Genomic DNA, 22,440 nt, shown 5'->3' with positions numbered 1-22,440 from the left:
TGGGATCTATCACCAGTATTGTTTCAAGAACAAAAGAGTAACAAAAATGGTATGAGATGAAATCTGGCTCCTACTGACAGCGAGAATGATCATGTTTTCCCTATTGCAGCCCAGTGATTTGTTCCATTTATACACCTGATAATTGGTAAATTCAAAAACTTTAGTCACAGCAACATTGCACTTAAATCTGGTGGAAATTTGCAGCTGCATACAGTCAAGAAGGAAGCTTGTGTTCTCTAAATTGGTTTAATGGGTTGGCCTTTTGGGGAGCAAAGAATTGAGCTGCAGTTGCATCTCCCTCCTGCACCAGCACGGAGAGTATTCCCCATGCTGTCTCCAGCTCTGTGCTGCTGTGTGTTTGGCAGTCCAGCTCTTTTACGTAGTCCTTAAGGGGCCTCGACTAACACAGTGGGTGTGTTGATGCGGTCTGCTAACAGACAGACTGCCCTACAGCCTGAAGGTAGGATGAGACCTGTTGAGGCGATTGCGAGTGAACGAACCTTTGTTTAGACGGCAGTAGAGAAAGGCTGCGCTTCTCGAGCCCAGGGACTTTGCTGTGCATCAGACCGGCACAGCTTGTAACCGATAGTCCTATCTGCACACACCAGAGTACGTTAAGTGCTTGTACGGTGCTGTCACCACCAGGATGTGAAACAAGAAATTATCACAACTGCAAAGCAAATCTAGGGTCAAGTAGCACAGCAGGTATGGTACTGAAGTTGGATGCACCGCAGATCCCCGTGCTGCCAGCCGCGCTCCGCGGGCCGCAGATCAGGCCAGAGGGGAGGTGTCCCTGCGGTGCCGGGCTGGCTCCGCCGCAGGGAGCACGGGGAGTACCAGGCGCTGGGTCCCGGCCGCGGTAGCCGCGGGGAAGGGCTCGGTCGGGAAGCTTCCCTAGAGGGAAGAGCTCCCCGGGAGCCGGCAGCACGTGCAGCCCCGAGAGAGCCTGCCCCGTTCCCCGCCCCTTCCCTCCATCCTCGGGCGGGGCGGGGTGGAGCGCAGCGCGGCCCGCCCCTCTTCCTCTGGCGTCGCTTCCGCTCGCAGAGCTCTCGCTGCTGCCGCTCCTCGCTGCCGTTCCTGCCCGTCTCCACTCCGGGCCGCTCGGGCATTTTCTCTCTGCCTTAAAGTCGGTGAGGAGACGGGTGCGGGTTGGGGGCGGCTGGCCGGGGCCGGCTGCGGCAGCCTGGGCCGTAAGGGCCGCGCTGCGGTGGAGGCCGGGGGAGGGAGGTGGTGTACCCCTTCCTCCTCCCCTGCACGGGTACTCGGGAGCGGGGCAGCTCAAGGCACGGCCAGCTCGGGCCGTACTGCGGGGGCGAGAGGCGCGGGCACGGCCGCGGGCACGGGCACCGCGCGGGCCGCGGCTCCGCCCTGCGGCCGCCTCCGCCCGGGGAGCCCGGTGCGTGCCGGGAGCCGGGCGGGGGCCGGCGCCGCCCGCAGCCGCCCAGCGCCGGGAGCTGGAGGGAGGAGCGGCCCCTGCCCGCAGCGCCCTCACGGCTATCTCTCCTTCCTTGTAGGGTGTCTTTTATGAATAATCAAAAGCCGCAGAAGCCGACACTATCGGGCCAGCGTTTTAAAACCAGAAAAAGAGGTGAGTTGCCGCACCGTGCCAGCTGCCAGCGCTGTGTGTACGGGAAAACGTCGGTTTCTGTCAGTAAACAAACCAGTGCCGTCATGTGTTTGCCATAAATTTTTTATGTGAGATCACGCTAAGTGCAGAGTTTCGAGGCTGACTGGAATTTTCTCTGCACTAATAAAAAGTATTTGGCAGTCAGAATCTTCGCTAAATTTACTATGATAACTTTTGCCTAAAAGATGGTCATTCTAGAACCATCCTGAGTGTGTTTAGCCTGCAAGCAGAAGGATCTAATACCACTGAATTAGAGGGGAACTCCAACACAGGCTTCTTGCAGGTTAATACATACATCTGAGGAGCATCTAATGTGGTAAGAATTTTAGTCTTAGCCACTGGATAAAAGTTACATTGTCCTCTTTTAAATTTTTTAAAATTGACAGAAATCACAACAAATCCCACAAATCCACTCACCCACCTAATCCCCCAGTCAACATCCAAAAAAACGCCAAAGGATGGGATATGCAAAGGCCTGTAACTCTTACATCTGTCCATCTATGTCTGTTGGACCATCTCTCACACTCTACATAAGAAGAGTTAGTGACTGAAGAGGTGTGATGAGTAACTTAGTGTTTTGGTGAAGGTTTTTTCCAGCCTGAAGAGGAAGTGGGGATGCTCTTAGAGTTTCTGTTCAGTACAGTTTTACTTGTACACCAGCAGTGTCCCAGCTCTAACAGGCAGCTTTAGGCATTCTGTAGATGCAGAAGCACACTTGGATTTTTAGAACCTATTTGAATGTCAAAACACCTCAAAAATCTCTTGACCATTAGAGTTTGCTGTGGTCTGTCCAGCAGATTAAATACTAGCAGCCAGGGGTTTAGTATCTTTTTAAGCATTTAACCATAGTTTGGCTGTGAAGCAACTCTTCCAGAACAATGAGCTCCGTGGTTCTGCCCTGGAAAATAACTGATCCAGTATTTCCAAACTGGCACCCAGCTTTTACCAGTGTGTTGATACTTGCATTGACACTGGACACCAGTATACCCTACTAGGCTGCTCACAGATTTGGCTAAGATGTTGTAGACAGCACTCAAGATCTGCAGTTGAATTCTCTTACCCTTGTAAGCTTTTCATCTCATGATTTCCATAATCTAAGTACAAATTGAGATTAGGAAAAATTGAAGACCTCTTTAAGACTTTCTGTTAGTTACATGGGTGGATTTGTTGCATGTTGACTATGCCCAACATGTAGTAAAAACAAGGCAGTGATCAGCTGATGTATCAGGTACGAAGATACATCAGGAGCGTTCTGCTTAACAACAGCAAAGGATGCTAAATAGATCTGCAGTTAATGCCATTAAGTTAGCTCAAATGTCTATATTTCCCCCAAGCACTTGAGGAAAAGTTTTGCCTCAAACTCACTTAGCTGCAGGTTAAGATGAGGGGATGGTCTTCATAGCCAAAACGCGAATTTCCAGGTGACTCGGGTGCGATAATGGTATGCGGTTTGTCAGTCAGAAGATTTCATCTGAAACAGAGGCCCAAAAAGCTGAGATAAAACATGAATAATGGAGTCAAATGTACAGAGTTATAGGGGCATGTATTAAAAATTGCCTTCCAGCATGAGCTAAGTCTCTGGTTTTGGAGGGAGTGATCTAACATGAGAATAGGGGTATAAGAATCAAACTGAGATGTCAGGTAAGCTTTATTAGAGCCAAGTAATGATAATCACAAAGAACTCTTCACGGAAATCTTATTTCAACACTTTGCTTTACAGATGAAAAAGAGAGGTTTGACCCTACTCAGTTCCAGGACTGTATTATTCAAGGTTTAACTGAAACTGGCACTGACTTGGAGGCAGTAGCAAAGTTTCTTGATGCTTCTGGTGCAAAACTTGATTATCGCCGCTATGCAGAGACACTTTTTGACATCCTGGTGGCTGGTGGAATGCTGGGTAAGTCCATGTGATGTGACTGCTGTCAGCTTCATTCACTTCACTCTGCAAAAGCTGCATTTCTTTTCACTGTAAAATCTCTGCTAAAGACCCCATTGAGTGTGTAGAACAGGGTTTAAGTTAATCTGTGGTAAAACACCTGATCGTCTTGGTGCCTGAACATTTACTCTAGAAATACTCTCTCTAACCTGCCTCAGTTTTACTTGAGCCTGTTTGCATTTCCTGAAGTGTAGAGTGTACAAACTTTGCGTAGAAGAAAGTACTTTGGGCTTTTGGGTGTGGTGGGTGCGGTTGGTTTTGTTTGTTTGGCTAGTTTTTGTTGGTTGGTTGTTTCTTTTGTTAGTTTTTTGTTTGGGTTTTTTTTTTTGGTTGGTTGGTTTTGGGGTTTTTTGTTTTTTTTTTCATTTTTTCTTTTTACCAGGAGTAGATCTTGATTCTGGTCAAGATCACTTCTAAGGATGAGAGATGGATGAATGCTTGTTTCAGGTGTGTGGTCTGTGTTAACAAGACCAATAGTTGCCCTTAGAGATCCTGACATGATCCTGTGATTTGTGCATCCTGCCCCTGTTATTTTGGAAAGGAAACTTGTTTGCAGAGGAATCTGAAGTGCTTAGTCTTGGACATGCTGTTACAAATGATTTGTTCTTGACAATAGTGAGGTCACGGCTCTAGCACACATCAGGGAGTGAGAAATGAGAGGGTGGTCAAGTTGGCACAAAACACAGGGACTGAGGAAGTGAAATGTGATGATGAAAAGTCTTGTAAACTCAGGTACACACTCTGTGTACAGAGCAAAGATGCTCACCAACCAGGTAAGCACATACTGTAATTGTTACAATATGTGGGTTTCCATTCAAGAGTCTTAACCAGTTCATCCTACTGAGTTAGGAGGTGTTCCTTCTAGGAATGAGGCTGATGGGGAAGGGAAGAAGGCACTGCTGTGTTAATGATGATATGGGGTGTTTTACTCAACTCCTTGTCTGTATCAGGTAGCTAAGAAGACTAGCTTTAAGTTTCAGGCAGAGGAGGCCAGAATAAAAACTGACATCCTGTTGCCTTACCAGCTTTTAATATTACTACCAGAAATACTCATCTCTGCTTTTAAAGTCATGTTTCTGGCTAATTCATAACAAAAGATCTCCACTGTATGTAGAATGACATAGAAATTGATGATGAAGTGTTCTGGCAGTGAAGCTGGTGACCTGAAAGCACCTTCATTAGTGAAGCAGCCTAATTAACTAAAGCTTCAAGCTCATCTCTGCAGCACTGAATTTTGAACTGTGTGTCTTTACATGTTTCGGTCTACTGTTGTGATTTACTCTGCCACACAAAAGGCACAAAGCAGCACTATTGCAGCAGACACCAAAAATACACTTGCTGAGATTAAGCAGCTTCAGTAGCTTCCTTTAAGGGAAGGGGAGCTCATATGGCCTTGTTGACTTACTCACATGAAAACAAGACGTGTTGTCAATCCCCTAAGCAGTAGTTAAATGTTTTCAAATCTAAGCTGCTTTTAAAGTTCTGGTGCATAGTGGAGCAGAGAGAAATGTCTCTGGTTATCAGATCATTGAGTTCATGACAGGACAACATGTTGCATGTTATGGGTGCTGGAGTTCTGCTGTGGAGACTGCTCATTGCTCTCACTAGGAGTAGCACTACTAATGCTGAAATCCTCCTGCAGCCCCGGGCGGGACCCTGGCAGATGACATGACACGCACAAACGTCTGTGTGTTTGCAGCACAGGAAGACCTAGAAACCATGCAAGCATTTGCTCAGGTTAGTTCTGAAATTAGGATAATTTAACTTAAAGCTGTTTAATGGTCAAAAGTTAAACATTTGTGTAAGTTAACATAAAAATAATGCATGGCTTTAAGCACACTGGACATGGTAAGTGCTCTAAAGAGTTCAGACCTCTTTTACTGAACTTAATTTTTTAAAATTCTAATCAAGTGATAGTTCACAGCAAAAGCTACTGTACTCTGTCTTTCTAGGTTTTTAACAAGTTAATCAGGCGTTACAAGTACCTAGAGAAAGGCTTTGAAGATGAAGTCAAAAAGGTAGGGAATGTTTTTATATCAGCAGACAAACCTTCACATTCTGCTAGCTAACCATTCTGTAGAAGGGTTACATCATAAAATGGATGATTAAAATACAACCCTTGAAAGTTGCTCATAGAAGAATGGCTGGCTTGCATGACTCCCAGTGACTAGTGCTTCTGCTAGCTTGATGAAATAAAAGTGTTTAACACAGAGGCACTAGCCAAAGTGTAGTGAGAAGTGGTAGTTTTATGCAGCTCTTCTTACTTGTCCTGCAGTTGCTGCTGTTCCTGAAAGGGTTCTCGGAATCTGAGCGGAACAAACTGGCCATGCTGACGGGTATTCTGCTTGCCAATGGGACACTCAATGCATCAATTCTCAACAGTCTCTACAATGAGAACTTGGTTAAAGAAGGTAAGTGTGGCCCAGCTCCTCCCTTAGGAAGGGAGTAGGTGGAAACTGTGATGACAATACATCCTTGCAGCTCACAAGCTTCCTCTGGTGATAGATTGACTACAGGATTAGCAAAGGTAAATGTGATGCCCCTGTGAACCTGGAAGTTTTTTTTAAGACTTCAGAAAATGAGTTTCTTGAGAAAGCTTGTGTGTAGGACTTCCCTGCATGACACTGGGGGCTGCCATCACTAGCGTTGCCCAGCAAGGCACCACTGTATTTTGGAGGGACCTTTCAGGATGCAAAATGTGTGTCATGTCTTTAGGTTACTTCCTAAATTGCAGCAAGAAGAGTTGAATTTTGTACAGGGGAGACTTTGTTTTATACTGAGTTGTAGGAAAAGTCCAGTGTGCTGGAGGTTGCAGTGTCCTTGGGCAGGGAGAGGTACTGCAGACTGTGCTGGGGTTACTTGGAAGGACAGCTGCTGCTCTGAGCACAATCTGACAAACGAAGTGCCCTGTACTCGGCCTTCTGGTTCCCTGTTTTGAGTTTCACCAGTAATAGAACTATTCTGATTGCACAGGTGTTTCAGCAGCTTTTGCAGTCAAGCTGTTCAAGTCATGGATAAATGAGAAAGATATCAATGCAGTGGCTGTCAGTCTTCGCAAAGTAAACATGGACAACAGGCTTATGGTGAGTACCACTGGAACTACTCTGCTATTCCATAAGCCAGTTTCGTGAACAGCATTTGCTAGCAAAGTACTCAACACACATGTATTTTACAAAAGAGTTGTAAACTTTGTTTTCAGGAACTCTTCCCAGCCAACAAACAAAGTGTTGAACACTTCTCCAAGTACTTCACTGAAGCAGGACTCAAGGAACTTTCTGAGTATGTTCGGAACCAGCAATCCATAGGAGCTCGGAAGGAGCTGCAGAAGGAATTGCAGGAGCAGATGTCACGGGGAGATCCCTTCAAGGATGTAAGTGTTTGTTGACAAGGTGGAGGTGCCTTCTGTGCCTGTCTCTCCTTCATACTGAACTTAGCTCTCACTGGGAACTAAAATGAGGACTGGAGGGGAGTTGGTACTAGCTTTGTGCTCTTTTCTTAATGTCCTGAATCCTGCTGTATGCTGAAGAAGGTTGGTTGTCATTCTGAACCCTTCTGGGTTCAGTCATTCTAAACCCTTCTGAAGAGAAGTTTTAATTTAGCTTGGTGCCATATGTGGCCTTTCTGCTTACTGTTACTCTCCTTGCAGATCATCTTGTATGTGAAGGAGGAGATGAAGAAAAACAACATCTCAGAACAGACTGTGGTAACCATAATCTGGTCAAGTGTAATGAGCACAGTGGAATGGAACAAAAAGGAGGAGCTGGTAGCAGAGCAAGCCATTAAGCATTTGAAGGTATCGTAACTTCAGTACGACTTCTGCACCCCTTAGGCAGAGCCTGGTTTTCCTTCTGTCTGCAGCTCCCTTTTAAATGTTAAGGCTACCAACCCTGCTAGTGCAGAGACAGAATGAGGTGGGGAATTCCCCCCATTGTGAGGAGTTTTACAGGCCAAGGGCCTGAGGCAGAGGCAGTGACTGCTGCAGAGCTGCTCTAGGGTGGGTTGTGGTTGCAAATTTCCTAAGCAGTGGCTGATGGAAACTGCAAAACCAGCTTTGGTCAGGTAGTAAATATGAAGTGCCCTGTGTGTGCCAATTTGTTGTTCTTGTTACAGCAATACAGCCCTCTACTTGCTGCCTTCACCACCCAAGGTCAGTCAGAGCTGACTCTTCTGTTGAAGATTCAGGAGTATTGTTATGACAACATTCACTTCATGAAGGCCTTCCAGAAAATAGTGGTGCTCTTCTACAAAGGTAACTTCTGTGGGGTTGTAGTTTCAGGAGTTTGTGGCTTTTTGGAGGGGTTGGTTTTGGTTGGTTGGGTTTTTTAAAGCTTCTGAAACAGGGCAGATCAGTGCTACAACATTGCACTTCATAAGCTGAAGAATTTTCTATGTCTTGTTTGTAAAAATGCAAAGGTGAGTGTGGCTGGCCCTTTGCACATGGGGAAGTGCAAGACAAAGATGCTGCCTGTCTACAGTAGGTCTGCTTAAGAGTTGAAGAACAAATCTAAATTTAGATTTTTAAGTCATTTTGTTAAGTTCCATGATAGTTTATTCTTCTTAGTTCTCTAAACATTGACAGTGAGCAGCTGAAGATTGAGACTGCCAATGTGTTCAGGCTGTTCTAGGCTCTTTTAAAATGTCTGATAAAAGGTGGTACTGAAAAAATAATGCTGTGTACCTATGGAAACTTGTTAAAATGAAGACTGTATTGTACTTATAAAATTTAAAATTAAACACCTGCACCACAGGAAGTGTTTACTTTTGACTTTAAAAGAATTTGCATCTGTTCTTAGCTTTTAACTGAGCCTCTGCTTAGAGTGTGCCATCTCAAATTAAAACACTCCAGACTGTTAGTGGGAGTGAAAGTGCAGCTCCTGCATACAGTACTGAGGAAACTCCCAGCATGAGGAACCATCCAAAATGCCTGGTTCTCTGAATTTCAAAACTGAAAACTGGCACTCCTGGTGCAGGTCTGTCCAGCTGTACCCAGAGAAGGAGTACATAATGTTCCTGGGGGAGGAAGCAAAGGCTGCCAGTCAGGTTCTCAGCAGTTCACTGTGTTAATACTGCTCTTGCCTACCTTTACAGCTGAAGTTCTGAGTGAAGAACCCATCCTCAAGTGGTATAAAGATGCCCATCTTGCAAAAGGAAAGAGTGTTTTTCTGGAGCAGATGAAGAAGTTTGTTGAATGGCTCAAGAATGCTGAAGAAGGTAACCAGCAGCTTAGCTCATGTGGAGCTTGTTTATTTTGGGAACCCTAATGCAAATAACACCGTGTTTTGGAGTGAGGGATGGTAATTGCCCCTCTGAGACTAGCGTGGATCCAATAGCAGCTGTTGTGCAGGATGCAGGGCAGCAGCTGAGCTCGGGGCTGGGGCTGAACCATGGCCAGGCTGCTGATGAGGTCTCTCTGTTGCAGAGTCGGAGTCTGAAGCTGAAGAGGGTGACTGACCTGTGAAACTCTGGCCTCAGTAAAGCAAACAGGAGCTGTAGATAAGTGTCATATCTCATGTGTCCTTCTGATTCTTACATCCTACCTCCCTGTATCAAGCATGATATAAGGGCTCTCATGGCAATTTATTTTAACTGTTTTCTATAGTTAATGAAATACTGGATTTAGTTTTTAAAACCATGTTCAAGTAGCTTACAGGAGCTGTTAGATTTGACTCTTAACCTGCATTTGTCCTTTCAGTTACCTTCTACCTCCTGTATTTTCTACTGTAATAATGTAATATAAAGCCTTCCATGGTGAAATCCATTTCATCTATTGGGATTTCTGTCTGTATTGAAGTAGATGTGATATGGTGAATGAGACTTAGGGCAGTCTGCTTGCAAATTAAACTAGAAAAAAGCCTCCCAAATGAAGAGGCCATTGCTTGTGTGGCACTGCCGTCTGTACCACCAAATAGCCACCATCATAGGTGGTTGTCCATGTCCCCAAGTACTTTGTCATCCCTTTACCAGACTTCCAGCATAAAGCAATCCTCTATTCCAGCTCCTGGGGAAGGTGGGAGCCCCACTGCTGGAAAGAAGCTGTTGTGGTGGCAGGAGTTGGTTACCATGGTGGGGCATGAAGAGTGGCATCTCTGAGCCTGCTGGCTGTCACAGCTGGTGGCCCATATTCCTGAGGGACTGTCAGGTGCCCTTGCAGCTCTGAGAGTGCCTTCCTTTTCCCTTTCCCTCATGGAAGTCCAAGTAGTGCTGTTCCACAAAGAGCTGCCCAGCAGCTTTCCTGAGCCAGGCACTGCTGCTGGCAAGGCTAGGGTGGGGGAGTGGCTTCTTTGTGCTGCTCTGTGGATGCACAGCTGCTGCAGCCCAAGGCAGCCAGAACACCACCCCTCCCACTTCGAGGTTTAGAGATTCTTTTATGCTGGCAGCTCACACTCTAAACCAAACAACTTACCTGCTCCCTGAAATTTTAATTCCTAATGGAAATTTTCAGGACAGTCAATTCAAAAGATTGGGGGAAAAACGTGAAGTCTATACAGGTGGAGGCTAACAGTGAGCATTAACTGAAATACTGGTAACCAGAGTACACATACTAAAATAAATGAAAAAAATTGTCATCACAATGCAATCTGTTCAATACTACAGTGATCTTCCTTACTTTGTAACTTTTTTTTAAAGCAAATAAAGGCCATCCTTACACTTAATACGAAGGGCTGTCTCTGCTCCTTATCCAAAAAGAAAGCACCAGTGATATTACCAGGTACAAAGCAGTGCACAGTCTTTTTCCTCATTCAAGGACTGTTGCATAAAATGAAATTAAAATAATACTTTCTTGCTATTAGGGTGCTCTTTTGCATGTTAAAAGTGCTAACATCCCCTGAATTTGAAAACCAGGTTCATCTGTATATGAAGTAAGTTTTATGTCAATGTTTGAGTAAGTATCCAAGAAGTCATACTAAAAAGTAAGGCACTTAAAATATAACCAAATCAGAAGTCAGTGGTGTTTAAGTTTCTTTGGTCTCTGTGACTCAGCCTGCTTAGCTGCAGATGCCCAAGCCCTCTTTCTGCCTTTCAATGGAGAGAAGAATGAAAAGTGCTGCACGATAAGAGCAGTGCTTGTCTGGGACAAAATCCAGCATCTTCTGAACCAGGTCAAAGAGGTTCTTGTGGTCAGAATGCTGCCATATCATGAATTCCTTCATGAAAATAAAATAATGTTTTGTTCTTTATCTTACAATTATGCTTAAAGCTTCTGTCCTCAAAAGCATTATCCCTGTCGCATCTTACCTTCAGTGTAAGTAGGTGCCACCAGGATTTTGTTCATCCCAATCCTGCTGTCCTTGACAGAAAAATTTTCATTTCCTTAGACAAAAAGACTATATTTGTTACTCAAATATTCTGTTTTGGCCCTTCAGTATAAGTTTACCAATGTGTGTTTGCAACTTGGTTACTGGGAATACTCCACCAGAGCAGCCAGTTGTCAAAGAGATGACTGGGTCTTAAATCGAATCTGAAAATATTTAAATTAAACTATAGCAGTCCAGTACATAAAAATACAATTCCCAGCTTTTTTTATCATGTGATATGGCAAAGGCTCCAATTCTTTGCCATGGCTCTGAAGGGAAATCTAGAGAGACATTTTTGTTCATTGTTAGAGGAAGTTACCAATAAGTTTTTCACTGTAGCCTGCAACCAATAATCAGTTTCAGATTAAGGAAAAGAGAGGCTGTACTGATCTGTTTCCTAAAGGTAGAATGTACTAGGTTTTGTCCCTTGAGGTTTTTTCCCCTTGACCCTATTTCTATTTTTTTACTTAATGTTGATTAATCTCAAGTTTCAGCAATACTGTCAAGATGACAAAATTGAGGTATTTGAATTTGTTGATGGTGACAGATGAAGCCACATCTGTTACTAGCATGGCTTGTAAATTACAAATGTTAAGAAGGTGATCCTTCACACTAAGCTGCTGCCAAAACGTTGAATTGTTCTGTTCATACCCTTCCCTTGTGCCCACATCTCTCTTCAATCTGGCACCATGGAGAAAGGCAGCTGAAGTTCTTGCATAAATCATTCCCCTCACTTCCTGCCTCTCCAGGATATTTTCACCTGAGGAGTATTAGAGGTGCTGCATCATTCTAAGGGTGAGTAACTCACAGGAAATAGTGCTGCACCAAGGTAGCAGTCCATGAGAATACACTGTGCACTCCAAACATCTCATGGTTGTGACTGTCCCAGCGCTGTGAAAGGACTCAGAAGGTTCTTGTTTGATACCAGATTCCAAAACATTCCAAGAGCTTAAGAGAGCGCTGTGAGCTAAAGCGCAGTTCAACAGCATGTGACACGCCTCAAATGAGAGTTCAGCCTAACAGGCTGCTGTGGCCATGGCAAACTGCAAGAGCTCAGCCCTGGCCTGTGGGCATCAAAGTGTCTGATACTCATCCTTAAATACTGCACACCCAAAGCCCATAGCTTTCATCTCTGACTTAATGCAAGGGTGCTGAGCCCCTGGAGCTCAATAACAATTCAGACATGTCCATGGTACTCAAAGCACTCCAACATCTGAACACAGTGACTGCAAAGGCAGGAACATGACATGATGTGAAGCAATTCTAATAAAGCTGAGACACACACATCCCATAGCACAGAAGGCAACATGACAGAAATCCTAAAGCCAAACCGAAGTACAGGTGGCTTTGTATACTCACTGAGTACTGCCAGGATCCAGTGTCTTTACATATTCCAGTTCTAGGACTTCATAGGCTGCTTCTGAGCAGCTGCCATCATTTTTGATTTTTTCACAGCTGCATGTTTGCCTCTTCTGAAAAGATGGGATCAAACAGTGATTAGAAGAGCAACTACTATTATGAGCAACTACTTCTAATGAAGAATATTCAGATATACATTTTTTATAGCAATAGCAACCTTTTAAGAAAAGGCATTTTTTTAGTACATGCTGACAATATAACCAAGGTTCATCTATGCATAAAAAAAGACTAACATTTCATATATCATTTCTGAAAACATACATTGTACCTTATTGTTCCTAGAAATAAAAGCCCACCTACCACCCCATGGTATTACATATGCTATTAAAAATGCAAAGCAAAGTAAAATAGATTTAAGAATTACCACAGGAGCTATTCTAGACTATTCTTGTTTAAACTGTAAATACCTACATGGACAACTGTTACTGGACAACTCTCATCAAGGCACATTTACAGTGAAAAAATGAAAAATATGCAAGTTGCACTCAGAGAATGGTGAGAATATTAGGAAAAGAACAAGAGAAACAGCCAAGGTCAGTGGAGAAGGAAGGGCAGGAGGTGCCCCAGGTGCAGGAGCCAAGATTCCCCTGCAGCCCGTGGTGTAGCCCATGGTGAGGCAGCTGTGCCCCTGCAGCCCAGGGAGGATCCCCTGCACAGGGACCAAGAGATCCACCTGCAGCCCGTGGAAGACACCACACTGGAGCAGGTGGATGCCTGAAGGAAGGCTGTGACTCCAGGGGAAGCCTGCTCTGGAGGAGGCAGGGACCTGTGGAGCTGCAGAGAGGAACCCACTGGAGCGGGTTTCCTGCTAGACTTGAGATCCCATGGGAACCCACTGGAACAGGCTATGCCCAAAGACTGCATCCCATGGAAAGGGAGCTGTGCTGGAGAAGTTCATGGAGGACTCTCCTGTGGGAGGGACCCACACTGGAGCCAGGGATGGACTCTTCTCCCTGAGCAGGGACAGAAATAACTTGTGCTAAACTGAACCTACTCCCATTCTCTGCCTCCCTGCACCGCCTGGGAAGGAGGGAGGGAGGATGATGATGTTAAGATTTTACTTTTCAGTACCCTACTCTGATTTTGAGTGGTAATAAATTCAGTTACTATTACCAAGTTGAGTCTGTTTTGCCTGTGATATTATTAGGTGAGAATCTCTCCCTGATCTCAATTTGTGAGCCTTTTGTTACATTTTTTTCTTTCCAGTCCAACTGCGGAGAGCAGTGACAGAGTGGGTGTGGTTAGGTGGGCAACTGTACCCAGCCAGTCAACCCACCACATCTATCTAAATAGTTAATAAAGTCTGAAAAATATTCTATGCACCTTGCACTTAATACATCTCTGACAGATCAGATCACCCTCTGCATCATCCTCTGCATTCTTGCATCTTTTCCTTCAATAGCTCTTCTGGAACAGCACCAAGACCGTGCAGCCAGTCAATAAATTCAAGTGAATTCAGGTCAGAAAAATTAATTCAGCAGGGAGAGACTCAGACATTCAGATACACACCAGGCCACAAACAGTCAGCAGGTGCAATTTCAAATTCAGTCCCCAGAAATTCACATAATTTATGTTACAAAAGAAAAACATGGCACGGAACAGATTGGCAAGTGGGAAGGAAACAAATTATTACAATTGTTTTTCTTTTAAAAGATTGGCTAACTGAATTTTACTTTATGATTTCAGGACCCCCATATTTTTCTTAAAGCAAAAGGATTTAATAATTATATTTTAGATATATATACACACATATATGTTTTTAAACAACCTTCTGTCCAAATTAAAATAGCCATTTTAAGCAATTGAGATTAAATAACTTGTATGAGTATTTGGCAAGAAGCTATTTTTTAAAAATTATAAAAGATAGACGTTTGCTTAACGCTGTTTTGGCTTAAGATCTTAACTTACAACTCCAATCATCAGTGTTTTTAACAGTGTAACAAAAATCAGAAGACCCACCCTGCTAGTGGGAAGACATCATCCATATTTAAATCTACAGATTTCTCACTGATACTTGAAAATGTCAGTCTGGCATGAGCTCCTTGCTATTTCAAGTGATACTTAGTCAAAATCTAGTTTAGTAGCTTGTCCTTGGATTTTAGAGTAGGGGTTAAGCAAATGCTTATCATAATATAAATCTTGAAGGCATGAAAGTGATGCCTGTATTTCAAGTAGTCCAATTGATGGTTATTGTTCATTAATCTGCTCGGATATATTCAGTGAACAAATAGCAGAACTATGTTCTGTGGTATCAAAAGCATATGTACAAACTATACATTTTCATTGAAGGAAATGCAATCCTAGCAAAAATCAGCTACTAATATGAGCCAAAGGAATAAAATTCTATTATCCACAGAATTTCCCAGATCCGACACTCAATTATTACTGATAGATGAGAATCTACCTTCTTAAAATAAAAAAAATTAAAAAAAATTAAAAAAAAAAAAAACTAAATTAAAACTGGTCCTATCACCTGTGGAGGTTTAGGTTGGCATGCATTTATAAAGTGTCTTGTATTTCCTTTTGCCACCAGCTGTCACATTAGACCAGATTCCTGGCTACTTGGATGCCCAGTGTCACACCCTTCCTTGGACATGTGACTGCAAACTTCAAAACTTTCATTGCCAACGGCCTCTTTCATTCACAGATTTGGTTTATAAATAATAATTTTAAAAAAAATCCAGTAAATGCAACTAAAATCATTCTAGTGTCCCTATGAAGGCAGCTTTTTGTTTTACGCTGGAAGAATCTTTCTTGAAATACCTTCAACTCAAAAATTAATCTGGTATCACATGACCTAATCAGAATAATAAAGTCTTAAAATACGCCTGCTGATACCAGAAGTCCAGAAGTTATTTACCTGCCAGGAGTTTCAGAAATGCGGTTGCAGTACTTTTTCTCCTGTGCACTTCTGAATGGCATCCTCTTTCCATTCCCACCATTGCTGCACCTTCTGCAAAGTGGCCTTTTTCTTTTATCCCTGTCAGGACTATTAATTTGACTGAAATTCTCCAAATGTAACCAAGATATTTTACTCTTTTAAATTACAACCCACGGAAACACATTTTCAAAGCCATTAAAGTAATTACTAATTTAAACATAAATAGTATGTTTTTTCTCAACATCCCAATTTTTGGCTTTTTTCTCTGCTCCTTCTTCCAAGTTTTTTTTTAATTACAGAGCTTTTTTCAATTTAATTATTTTTGATATGGGAAATTAAAGCTGTAACCCTCTTCTTAACAAAAAAGCATTTTAACGACATACTGTGGCTCGGACACTTCTGCCAAGCTACTCAGGCCTCAGTGCTCCATTACCCTCAGAAGAAGAAAGGCTTCTGTGTGCTTGACAAGGGCAAATATTGCCCAGGGGGCTTTTCTAGATTTCAGTGAAGTTTTTCTGTGGGAGACAATAAAACTCAACCCATCTCCAGTTAGGCTGCCCCATGAGGAAAAGCGAACTAAATCACCCGCAGCCTTTTCAGCCCCACGCCGGCTGCAGCGCCTCAGGCCGGCGGCCGCTGCCGGCCGCGGGCGGGCGGAGCGAGGCGGGCGCGGGGCCGGCCCCGGATCGGCGCCCGGAGCCCCACGGGCCCCGGAGCACTTCCCCGACCAGAGGCTCCGCGCCCGGCCCGAGCCGGGGCTCCGCGAAAGGCTCCGCGAAAGGTTCCGCGAAAGGCTCCGCGAAAGGCTCCGCGAAAGGCTCCGGCCCCGCCGCAGCGGCCGAGGCCATTTTCTGCCCGCCCGGGAAGGCGCAGCACAGAACATGGCGGCCTGAGGGGCGGGGGCGGCTCCAGTGGCGAAATGCTCGCTGCTTACCCCAGTGGCGAGGCTGTCGCCTCCCTGTACTGCCCTGGACACGGTTCGTGGTCCTCTGGAATCGGCTTAGCGCATCTACAAGTCTCTCACTGTTCAACGATCATGCACCATTATTTTCTTTTTGCCCACTGCTCTCCAGCTTAGACTAAGCCCAGGAAAACAGACAGAATACAGTTTTACAAAGTTTGCAGTTTTGCCTCAGTAGGATCACTCCCCTTTCAATACACATTAAATTTAAAGGGAAAAAACCAACCAAACAAAAAACAAACAAAAACCAAAAATACACCCCACACCCTACATTTAATGTGCATCCTACAGAGAGCAAAATACTTAGTGCTGCCACATTTCACATTTTTTGTGAAGGAAAAAAAAAAAGACATGAAATTGTTTCCAGTTCAGTGCAATTTTAAATTATTAATTATTTACAGTTCCTTTGCACAGTAGGAAATTTCCCAGTATGTCCTGCCTCCTGCATGGCAGTAGTGTCAGTCAAGTGTGCTATTGCACACTTCTGTTTACTTGCTACTGCTGCTGGTTTTAAGGAAGAGAGAAGCACAGAGCTGAAAGAATAAAATCCTTTACTTCACTGAAGTATTACACTAAAATATACTAAGCCTGGAACAAGGGCTGGGAGCTTAAAACAACATGCCATGAAGAATACAGAAACTTTTTCCCCAGCAGGTATTAAGTCTTCTCATTACCTCAGTATTCTGTACCTGGCAATATCTTTGCCTTTCTCTTGCAAATGAGTTCTCATTATTTTAAGAGGCAAAGTCTCAAAATGGAAAATAATGATTTGAAGATGACTGCAAGTCTACTGGACCTTGAGCCTCCTAAGGATTACAAAGCATATCCCTTTGCTAAGGGATGCTCACTGAGTGGAAAGAGGACTGGGGCAAGAAGCCCAAAATGGCTCTTATCTGTTCAACACCATGTGACCGCAGCCTTTTTGACAGCACTCTTTGTTTTGTCTACCCCCTAGTCTTTGTGCAAAAAAGTGATGAAAAACAAGTTACAATAAATCCATGTTACCTAGTTTCAATCAACAGCTATGTAAGGACAGAAATACTTACTCTTTCATAGCAATAGTGCTGTGCCAGAAGCAGAAGAAACTACTCCCATCTATCTTTTGGAAAGGCTTAAGAGGTTATCATTCCAACACAGCAGCACAAGAGCAAACACTGCTCTAAATATGTTCTTTAATCTTCTGGGAGGGAAAGGTTTCATCTATTTATGACTCTGCTCTCACCTAGGGGGAAAAACTGCATGTCTTACTTTACTCTTTTGAAAAAGGTAAAGAAGGTGACACATAATGAGAAAGTTTCACATAATTGGTAGCATAAAATTATAGCAAAGGACATTGCTTTAACATAACATCACTCAGAAAGATAATGCAAAACCCAAAGATTAGGAAAAAAAATAAAGTATTTTTATTTTACAAGTATAAAAAACAATGCTTAAAAATCAAAATGCTGGAAGATACTCTGGAAAACCTGGCTTCTGAAGCAGAAGACCTCTCTGTGACAACTCCCAAACAACGTTAAAGCTCCTGAAAATTCTGCATTCAATAAGCAAAGATATGATCCAGCTGAAGTAACCCTTTTTAATGGCTCTTTAAACCCCATAATCTGGGAATTATCTGACCAGTCTCTGCAGAATGTGTTGTAGCATTCTGTGGCTACAGTGCAAAAGGGTTGGCATGAATTGTAATGTCTTTAATGCGAACATCATTAAGAGGTCGATAGGTTTTCTCATTCACAGGCAGCTTCTCCAGCTCATCCAGGGTCTCCAAGCCATCAATAACTCTGCCAGAAAAACACAAGAAAATTGCCTTCTAATAATGCTTTAAATTTCACTGTTGATGTGTGTCAAAACATTTTACAGTCAAGTATCACAAGGCAGGGACTTTGCAAGCAAATGATACAAAATAAGACAACCAATACATTTTATGTGGCAAATAATGTACTTTGAAAGGGATTATTAAGCATCCACGACAGACTCTGAGAAGAAGTTCAAGCATTTGCATGTGCCCTGAAATACTCAGATCTCTCACACACTCTGACAGAGGCGTGCAGTTGAATCACTTACTTTCCAAACACCGTGTACTTCATGTCCAGGTGAGGCTGTTTGCCGTAAGTGATGAAGAACTGTGATCCATTGGTGTTGGGACCATTGTTTGCCATGGAAACTACCCCACGGACACTGTGCTGAACAAGGGGAAAAACCTCAGCATGAATACACATCTGTGAAACCAGAACTAACCTGGGCAAAGTGCTCTATGACTTAGAGCTCTTCCTCAATTATTAAGAACAAATCTTGGTTGCTAATATATTCTATCACAGTCAATAATTAGCTGCTCAGAATGGCTCTTACAGTGAAAAACTGCTTCTTTGCCCACTACATGAAAAATGCTGTCAGAAATTCTCTTTACTTCTGCTTTCTGTGATGAAAACTCTCAAATCTCACTTGCCAAGCACAGAAATGCCTGTTCCTATTATAATAATAAGCTATTGTTCTCCAACCAAGAGAAAATTATTGCCGAGAAAATTAAAATGAAAACATAAGTGCATATTGAGAGCACATAAATACCTTTAGATATTCACTGAATTCATCTTCAAACTTCTTGCCCCAGATGCTGTTACCTCCTTTCCCAGTGCCTGACAAAGAAGCACCACAGTAGAAATTACTGGATTTTCAGACTGAAAAACCCAGAAATTATGTTTGTTCTGTTACAGCATTTTACAACAAAGAGTCCAGACAGCCTGCAATTAGTCTGAGGCAGGCTCTTGATACTGCACTAAGACATAACTCTATATAAGGAATCTATTAAGTAGCAGAACAAAACACTGACACATCCTCAAATTAAATTCAGTATGAGTATGAACAGACACAACTGAATCAGCTTTTCTCCCAAACAGCTGACACCGTCTGGGACGTTTTCCCCAAATGATTTAGATGCAGCCTTTCAGGCAGAAACCACACAAAGCACATTAGTACCTGCTTCTAATTTAGTCAACAGAACCATCATATTTAGTGAAAATAGCTGCTAAAACTCAAGTTTGTAGAATGCATAATTACTTAAAACTGGGGTAATGCCTGCACTTCTGTAAGCCCTCCACAAAAAAAACCCCTCATCATAAAAAAACTCTTATCAACAATACAATAATTCTTTTATTTTTATTTTACTTACGTTTTAGTTTTAATACCCATAATTCCTTTTTATTTCCTTACATTTTATTTTTATGTACATTTTTTCCATAGAAAGACCCAGACAGAAGAATTTACCTAATGGATCCCCTGTCTGAACCATGAAGCCCTTTATATTTCGGTGAAATACGCATCCATTGTAGTAGTTACTAGCACAAAGAGCCAGGAAATTCTACAAAAATCAAACAAACCATATTAACAACTGAAAAATAGTATTATCTTACTAAAATGACAGCATTGGCAAGACCAGTGCTTTTACCTCTGCCTTGCTTTGTGTGAATTCCACAGACTTTTGCTGCAGAGTAGTCATAAACAAATCATAGATAATAAACTCCTTTGATAGTGTCACACACAAAGAATACAAAGCTTTCAGTGCAAGGCTGTCTGACTTGAGGAACAAACAAGAAGCCTAAGACATTCTCTCAAATATCATTCCCATTCAATAATTTTATTTGGCACATGTAATTTTGTAATCAATAACTTAATGCCTCAGCTTTTTCATTAAAATAAATGCATTTTATTTCAATTTCAATTTATTGCAAAAATTCAAAACTGGGGTGCCTGACAAACCGTGAGTCTCACTCTTTCAAACTAAAATCAAGTCTGTGGGGATATGAGTAAACCCATGGAAATTTGGGAATCCTAGGCTGGGTGCTGTATTTTGCCTTAAAGGCAAAGGACACTTTGGGAGATGCTGGAACTTCAAAAGAAGCACCCCTTAACTAAACCTTATCAAGAGAGAAACAGGCATGAAACTCCAGTCAGTATGACAGAGTGCACAAGTTCCATGATTGGAACAGACACTACACCAGCTTAAAATGTTGGCGTTCCATTACATGAAAAGGTAAAATTGCAAAAGCTACTTCACCTCCTTCACAGGCTTGACTATTGCTACTGCTGTTTCACCACTAGGCAATCCTACTCCTGGTGTGTGACTTACTTCACAAGTCTTTGGAGTACGCTCACAGAACAGTTCAATTTTAATATCTCCCACATCCGTATGCAGTGTGACAGCCTGAGCAAAAGGCAGAAAACAGTAAATAAATCAGCAATAAAATACTAACATACACTGTTTTATTTCCCAGTCCCATCAAGAACATAAGTAAGTTTGCACTGCATTGAAGTTTGCAGTGCAAACTGCAAGTTTCACTGTTTCAACATTTGGCTATAAGCAAGGTTACTGTCACAACCAATCCACATTTCCAGTGAAATCACCAGAAAGCACTCAGTTTCATTTAGTTTCAGGACAAATCAAGTTTGCCATGGTAATGCAGTACCTGTTGCATGCTCCACTCCAGAAATACATTATTCATTTGCCAACTCAGGGCCTACTCAGTCACTTGAAAGTAAAGGTGAAGAATCAAGTTTGTATCTATTTTGGATGGTGCACACACCGCGCTGCTTTACAACTAGAGAAGCAACTGATGCCTGCAGCCTTTTGATTAATAAGGCTAGTTCTGAATGGCAGAATGTATAATGTGCCTTCACAGATAAGTAAATCTCAAAATTTAACTTATAAGTTCTTAAGAAAAGTAAGTTACCTTCATAAAATTTAAAATCAGCTTACCCAGTGACGTAAGCAAATTTATCTCTACAGGACATATATATTACAGTGCTTCTATGGAAAGTGCTAAACTATGCAAAAACAATTACTGTGGGGATAGCTGTACAGCAAAACTAATTAAAATCAGCATCACATTGATACTGGCATACTGCTCCAAAAGTATACAAGTAAAGGAGATAGCTGTCCACAATGTCCACGAAGATCCTATAGAAGGTGTATGATCAGTTTAAGACATATATATCTATTTCTCAAATTGCTAACTTTTTAAAAGCCTCTGAGCACAGAGGTTTACATACACTGAATCAGAGGTATGTTCTTGCAACTAGACTAATGCTTCTGTGGCAAAAGAAACCAAACTAGATTATCAAATACATGCCAAAGTAGCATTAAAATCTGGGATCTCTAAAGTGAAAGCATAATGATGTGTTAGACTAATGTAAATCAACCTATTTTCCTTTTCATAGTATCTTTTTATAAGTTTGAAATGAAAACCCTGAACTTTTCATGAAAAATTACTCACAGCATCAGAGTAAAACGTGTAATCCTTTGAGACGGAGAGAAGCTATTCGCTTTCCAAGAGATGACCATTTCAGAAAACATATAAAATGTGCTTTTATTCTTACCATGCCTGCTTATCAAAATCTGAGGTAGCCTTCTATACAGCAACTTCCTGTAAACATAAGAACTTTGTTGGGTTTTTTCCTACCAACCCCCATATGGTTTTGATTCTAAAATATTTGTTGGTTACATGCTTTTCCACCACACAGTTCTAGGGTGCCATTCCAATGACTCTGTGGCTAAATTTTTGCATTGAGCAACTACACAGCATAGAAAAAATGAAAAACTACTAGAACAAGACCACTTAGAGAACGGGGAAGAGGGTAAAAACACTCGTTCCTAGGATGAAAATTCATACCAAGCAATCAGTTTTTGCAAGTATTGTGGCAGTCGGCAGAACAGCAGATGGCAGAAATTCATAGGTAAAAGCCACATGCCACTACCTAACAGATGCGTGATTTGGGGCCAACTCATGACAGCTGTGAGTGCTTGAAACAGACAGGTACCTGCACGCAACCACAGGATCAGACTTTTTAACTTTGTAATACTTTCAATTAAAGTGTTTAAAATGCCGGCAATAAAAGCGCGGCTACATAGAAGCCGAGATATATATTTAAGCGACAATAGGTTCACTATACACCCGCCCTCGCCGGTGAAGCCCCGGTCCCGTGTCCCCACCTCAACCCACCTGTCCCCGCTCCCCGTCACCCACGGCAGCCGGAGCTACCGCTCCCTCCCTGCCCAGGTACCGCCACCGAAATGCCGCGCACAGAACAGCTGGGCTCCTCCACCGGCGGCACCGCCGCCCGCCGCGCTCGGAGAACGCCTGAACCTGCCGGGGCTGACGCGGACCCAGCCCCCGCCGGGGACAAGCGGCGGCGCTCCCGCGGGCCTCCGCTCCCTCCCGGCGCTACCGAGGGGCCGCCCCAGCCGCGCTGAGCACGGCGGAAGCGGCGGAGCCGAGCGCAGGTCCCGCCCCGCCGCGCCGGCGCTGCCCCGGCGGGAGGTGAGCGAGGCCG

The 22,440-nt window shown here is 43.1% G+C and overlaps 2 protein-coding genes and 1 long non-coding RNA gene across 5 annotated transcripts in view; 1 reads left to right on the top strand and 2 right to left on the bottom strand.

The window, feature by feature from the left end:
- Positions 1-16,142, bottom strand: part of LOC116183854 (uncharacterized) — a 75,647-nt gene extending 59,505 nt beyond the window's left edge. The window contains exons 1-3 of the long non-coding RNA XR_004148546.2: positions 16,093-16,142; positions 12,218-12,330; positions 2,993-3,098 (exon numbers count right to left, since the gene is read on the bottom strand). This is a non-coding gene — a long non-coding RNA (uncharacterized LOC116183854). The remainder of the gene's footprint in view (positions 1-2,992; positions 3,099-12,217; positions 12,331-16,092) is intronic.
- BZW1 (basic leucine zipper and W2 domains 1) lies at positions 993-10,222 on the top strand. Its single transcript, XM_021555452.3, has 12 exons — positions 993-1,130; positions 1,515-1,588; positions 3,348-3,524; positions 5,206-5,300; positions 5,516-5,581; positions 5,839-5,974; positions 6,537-6,646; positions 6,763-6,933; positions 7,210-7,356; positions 7,674-7,812; positions 8,652-8,774; positions 8,983-10,222. The coding sequence occupies exons 2-12, from the start codon at positions 1,525-1,527 to the stop codon at positions 9,012-9,014; spliced, it is 1,260 nt and encodes a 419-aa protein (XP_021411127.1). The 5' UTR covers positions 993-1,130; positions 1,515-1,524; the 3' UTR covers positions 9,015-10,222.
- A 1,357-nt stretch (positions 16,143-17,499) lies between the features above and the next one.
- Positions 17,500-22,350, bottom strand: PPIL3 (peptidylprolyl isomerase like 3). Of its 3 annotated transcripts, none has more exons than XM_021555451.3 (7): positions 22,171-22,350; positions 21,487-21,533; positions 20,240-20,314; positions 19,378-19,471; positions 18,682-18,749; positions 18,181-18,299; positions 17,500-17,897 (listed from the first exon to the last, which is right to left on the bottom strand). In XM_021555451.3, the coding sequence occupies exons 2-7, from the start codon at positions 21,487-21,489 to the stop codon at positions 17,771-17,773; spliced, it is 486 nt and encodes a 161-aa protein (XP_021411126.1). In that variant the 5' UTR covers positions 21,490-21,533; positions 22,171-22,350; the 3' UTR covers positions 17,500-17,770. The 3 variants fall into 3 exon arrangements, with proteins under 3 accessions (XP_021411126.1, XP_021411123.1, XP_077641257.1); XM_021555448.3 differs by having other exon boundaries at positions 22,192-22,350; XM_077785131.1 differs by having other exon boundaries at positions 22,110-22,171.
- Between the last annotated feature and the right edge of the window lie 90 nt (positions 22,351-22,440).

The sequence above is a fragment of the Lonchura striata genome, chromosome 8 (assembly GCF_046129695.1).
Source record: "Lonchura striata isolate bLonStr1 chromosome 8, bLonStr1.mat, whole genome shotgun sequence".
NCBI classification, from domain to species: Eukaryota; Metazoa; Chordata; class Aves; order Passeriformes; family Estrildidae; genus Lonchura; species Lonchura striata.
The sequence above is the reverse complement of the archived record's forward strand: the minus strand, read 5'-3'. Positions and strand labels throughout refer to the sequence as shown.

Bases quoted from the DNA above. Each gene is read 5' to 3' on its own strand.
- BZW1 (XM_021555452.3), top strand. From the start codon at position 1,525: ATGAATAATCAAAAGCCGCAGAAGCCGACACTATCGGGCCAGCGTTTT. The intron at 7,357-7,673 runs GTATCGTAACTT...TTCTTGTTACAG, and splicing joins AAGCCATTAAGCATTTGAAG to CAATACAGCCCTCTACTTGC. The intron at 7,813-8,651 runs GTAACTTCTGTG...CTACCTTTACAG, and splicing joins AGTGGTGCTCTTCTACAAAG to CTGAAGTTCTGAGTGAAGAA.
- PPIL3 (XM_021555451.3), bottom strand. The intron at 19,472-20,239 runs GTAAGTCACACA...TGATTTTTGTAG, and splicing joins GTACTCCAAAGACTTGTGAA to AATTTCCTGGCTCTTTGTGC. The intron at 18,750-19,377 runs GTAAATTCTTCT...CTTCTTTGTCAG, and splicing joins TCAGACAGGGGATCCATTAG to GCACTGGGAAAGGAGGTAAC.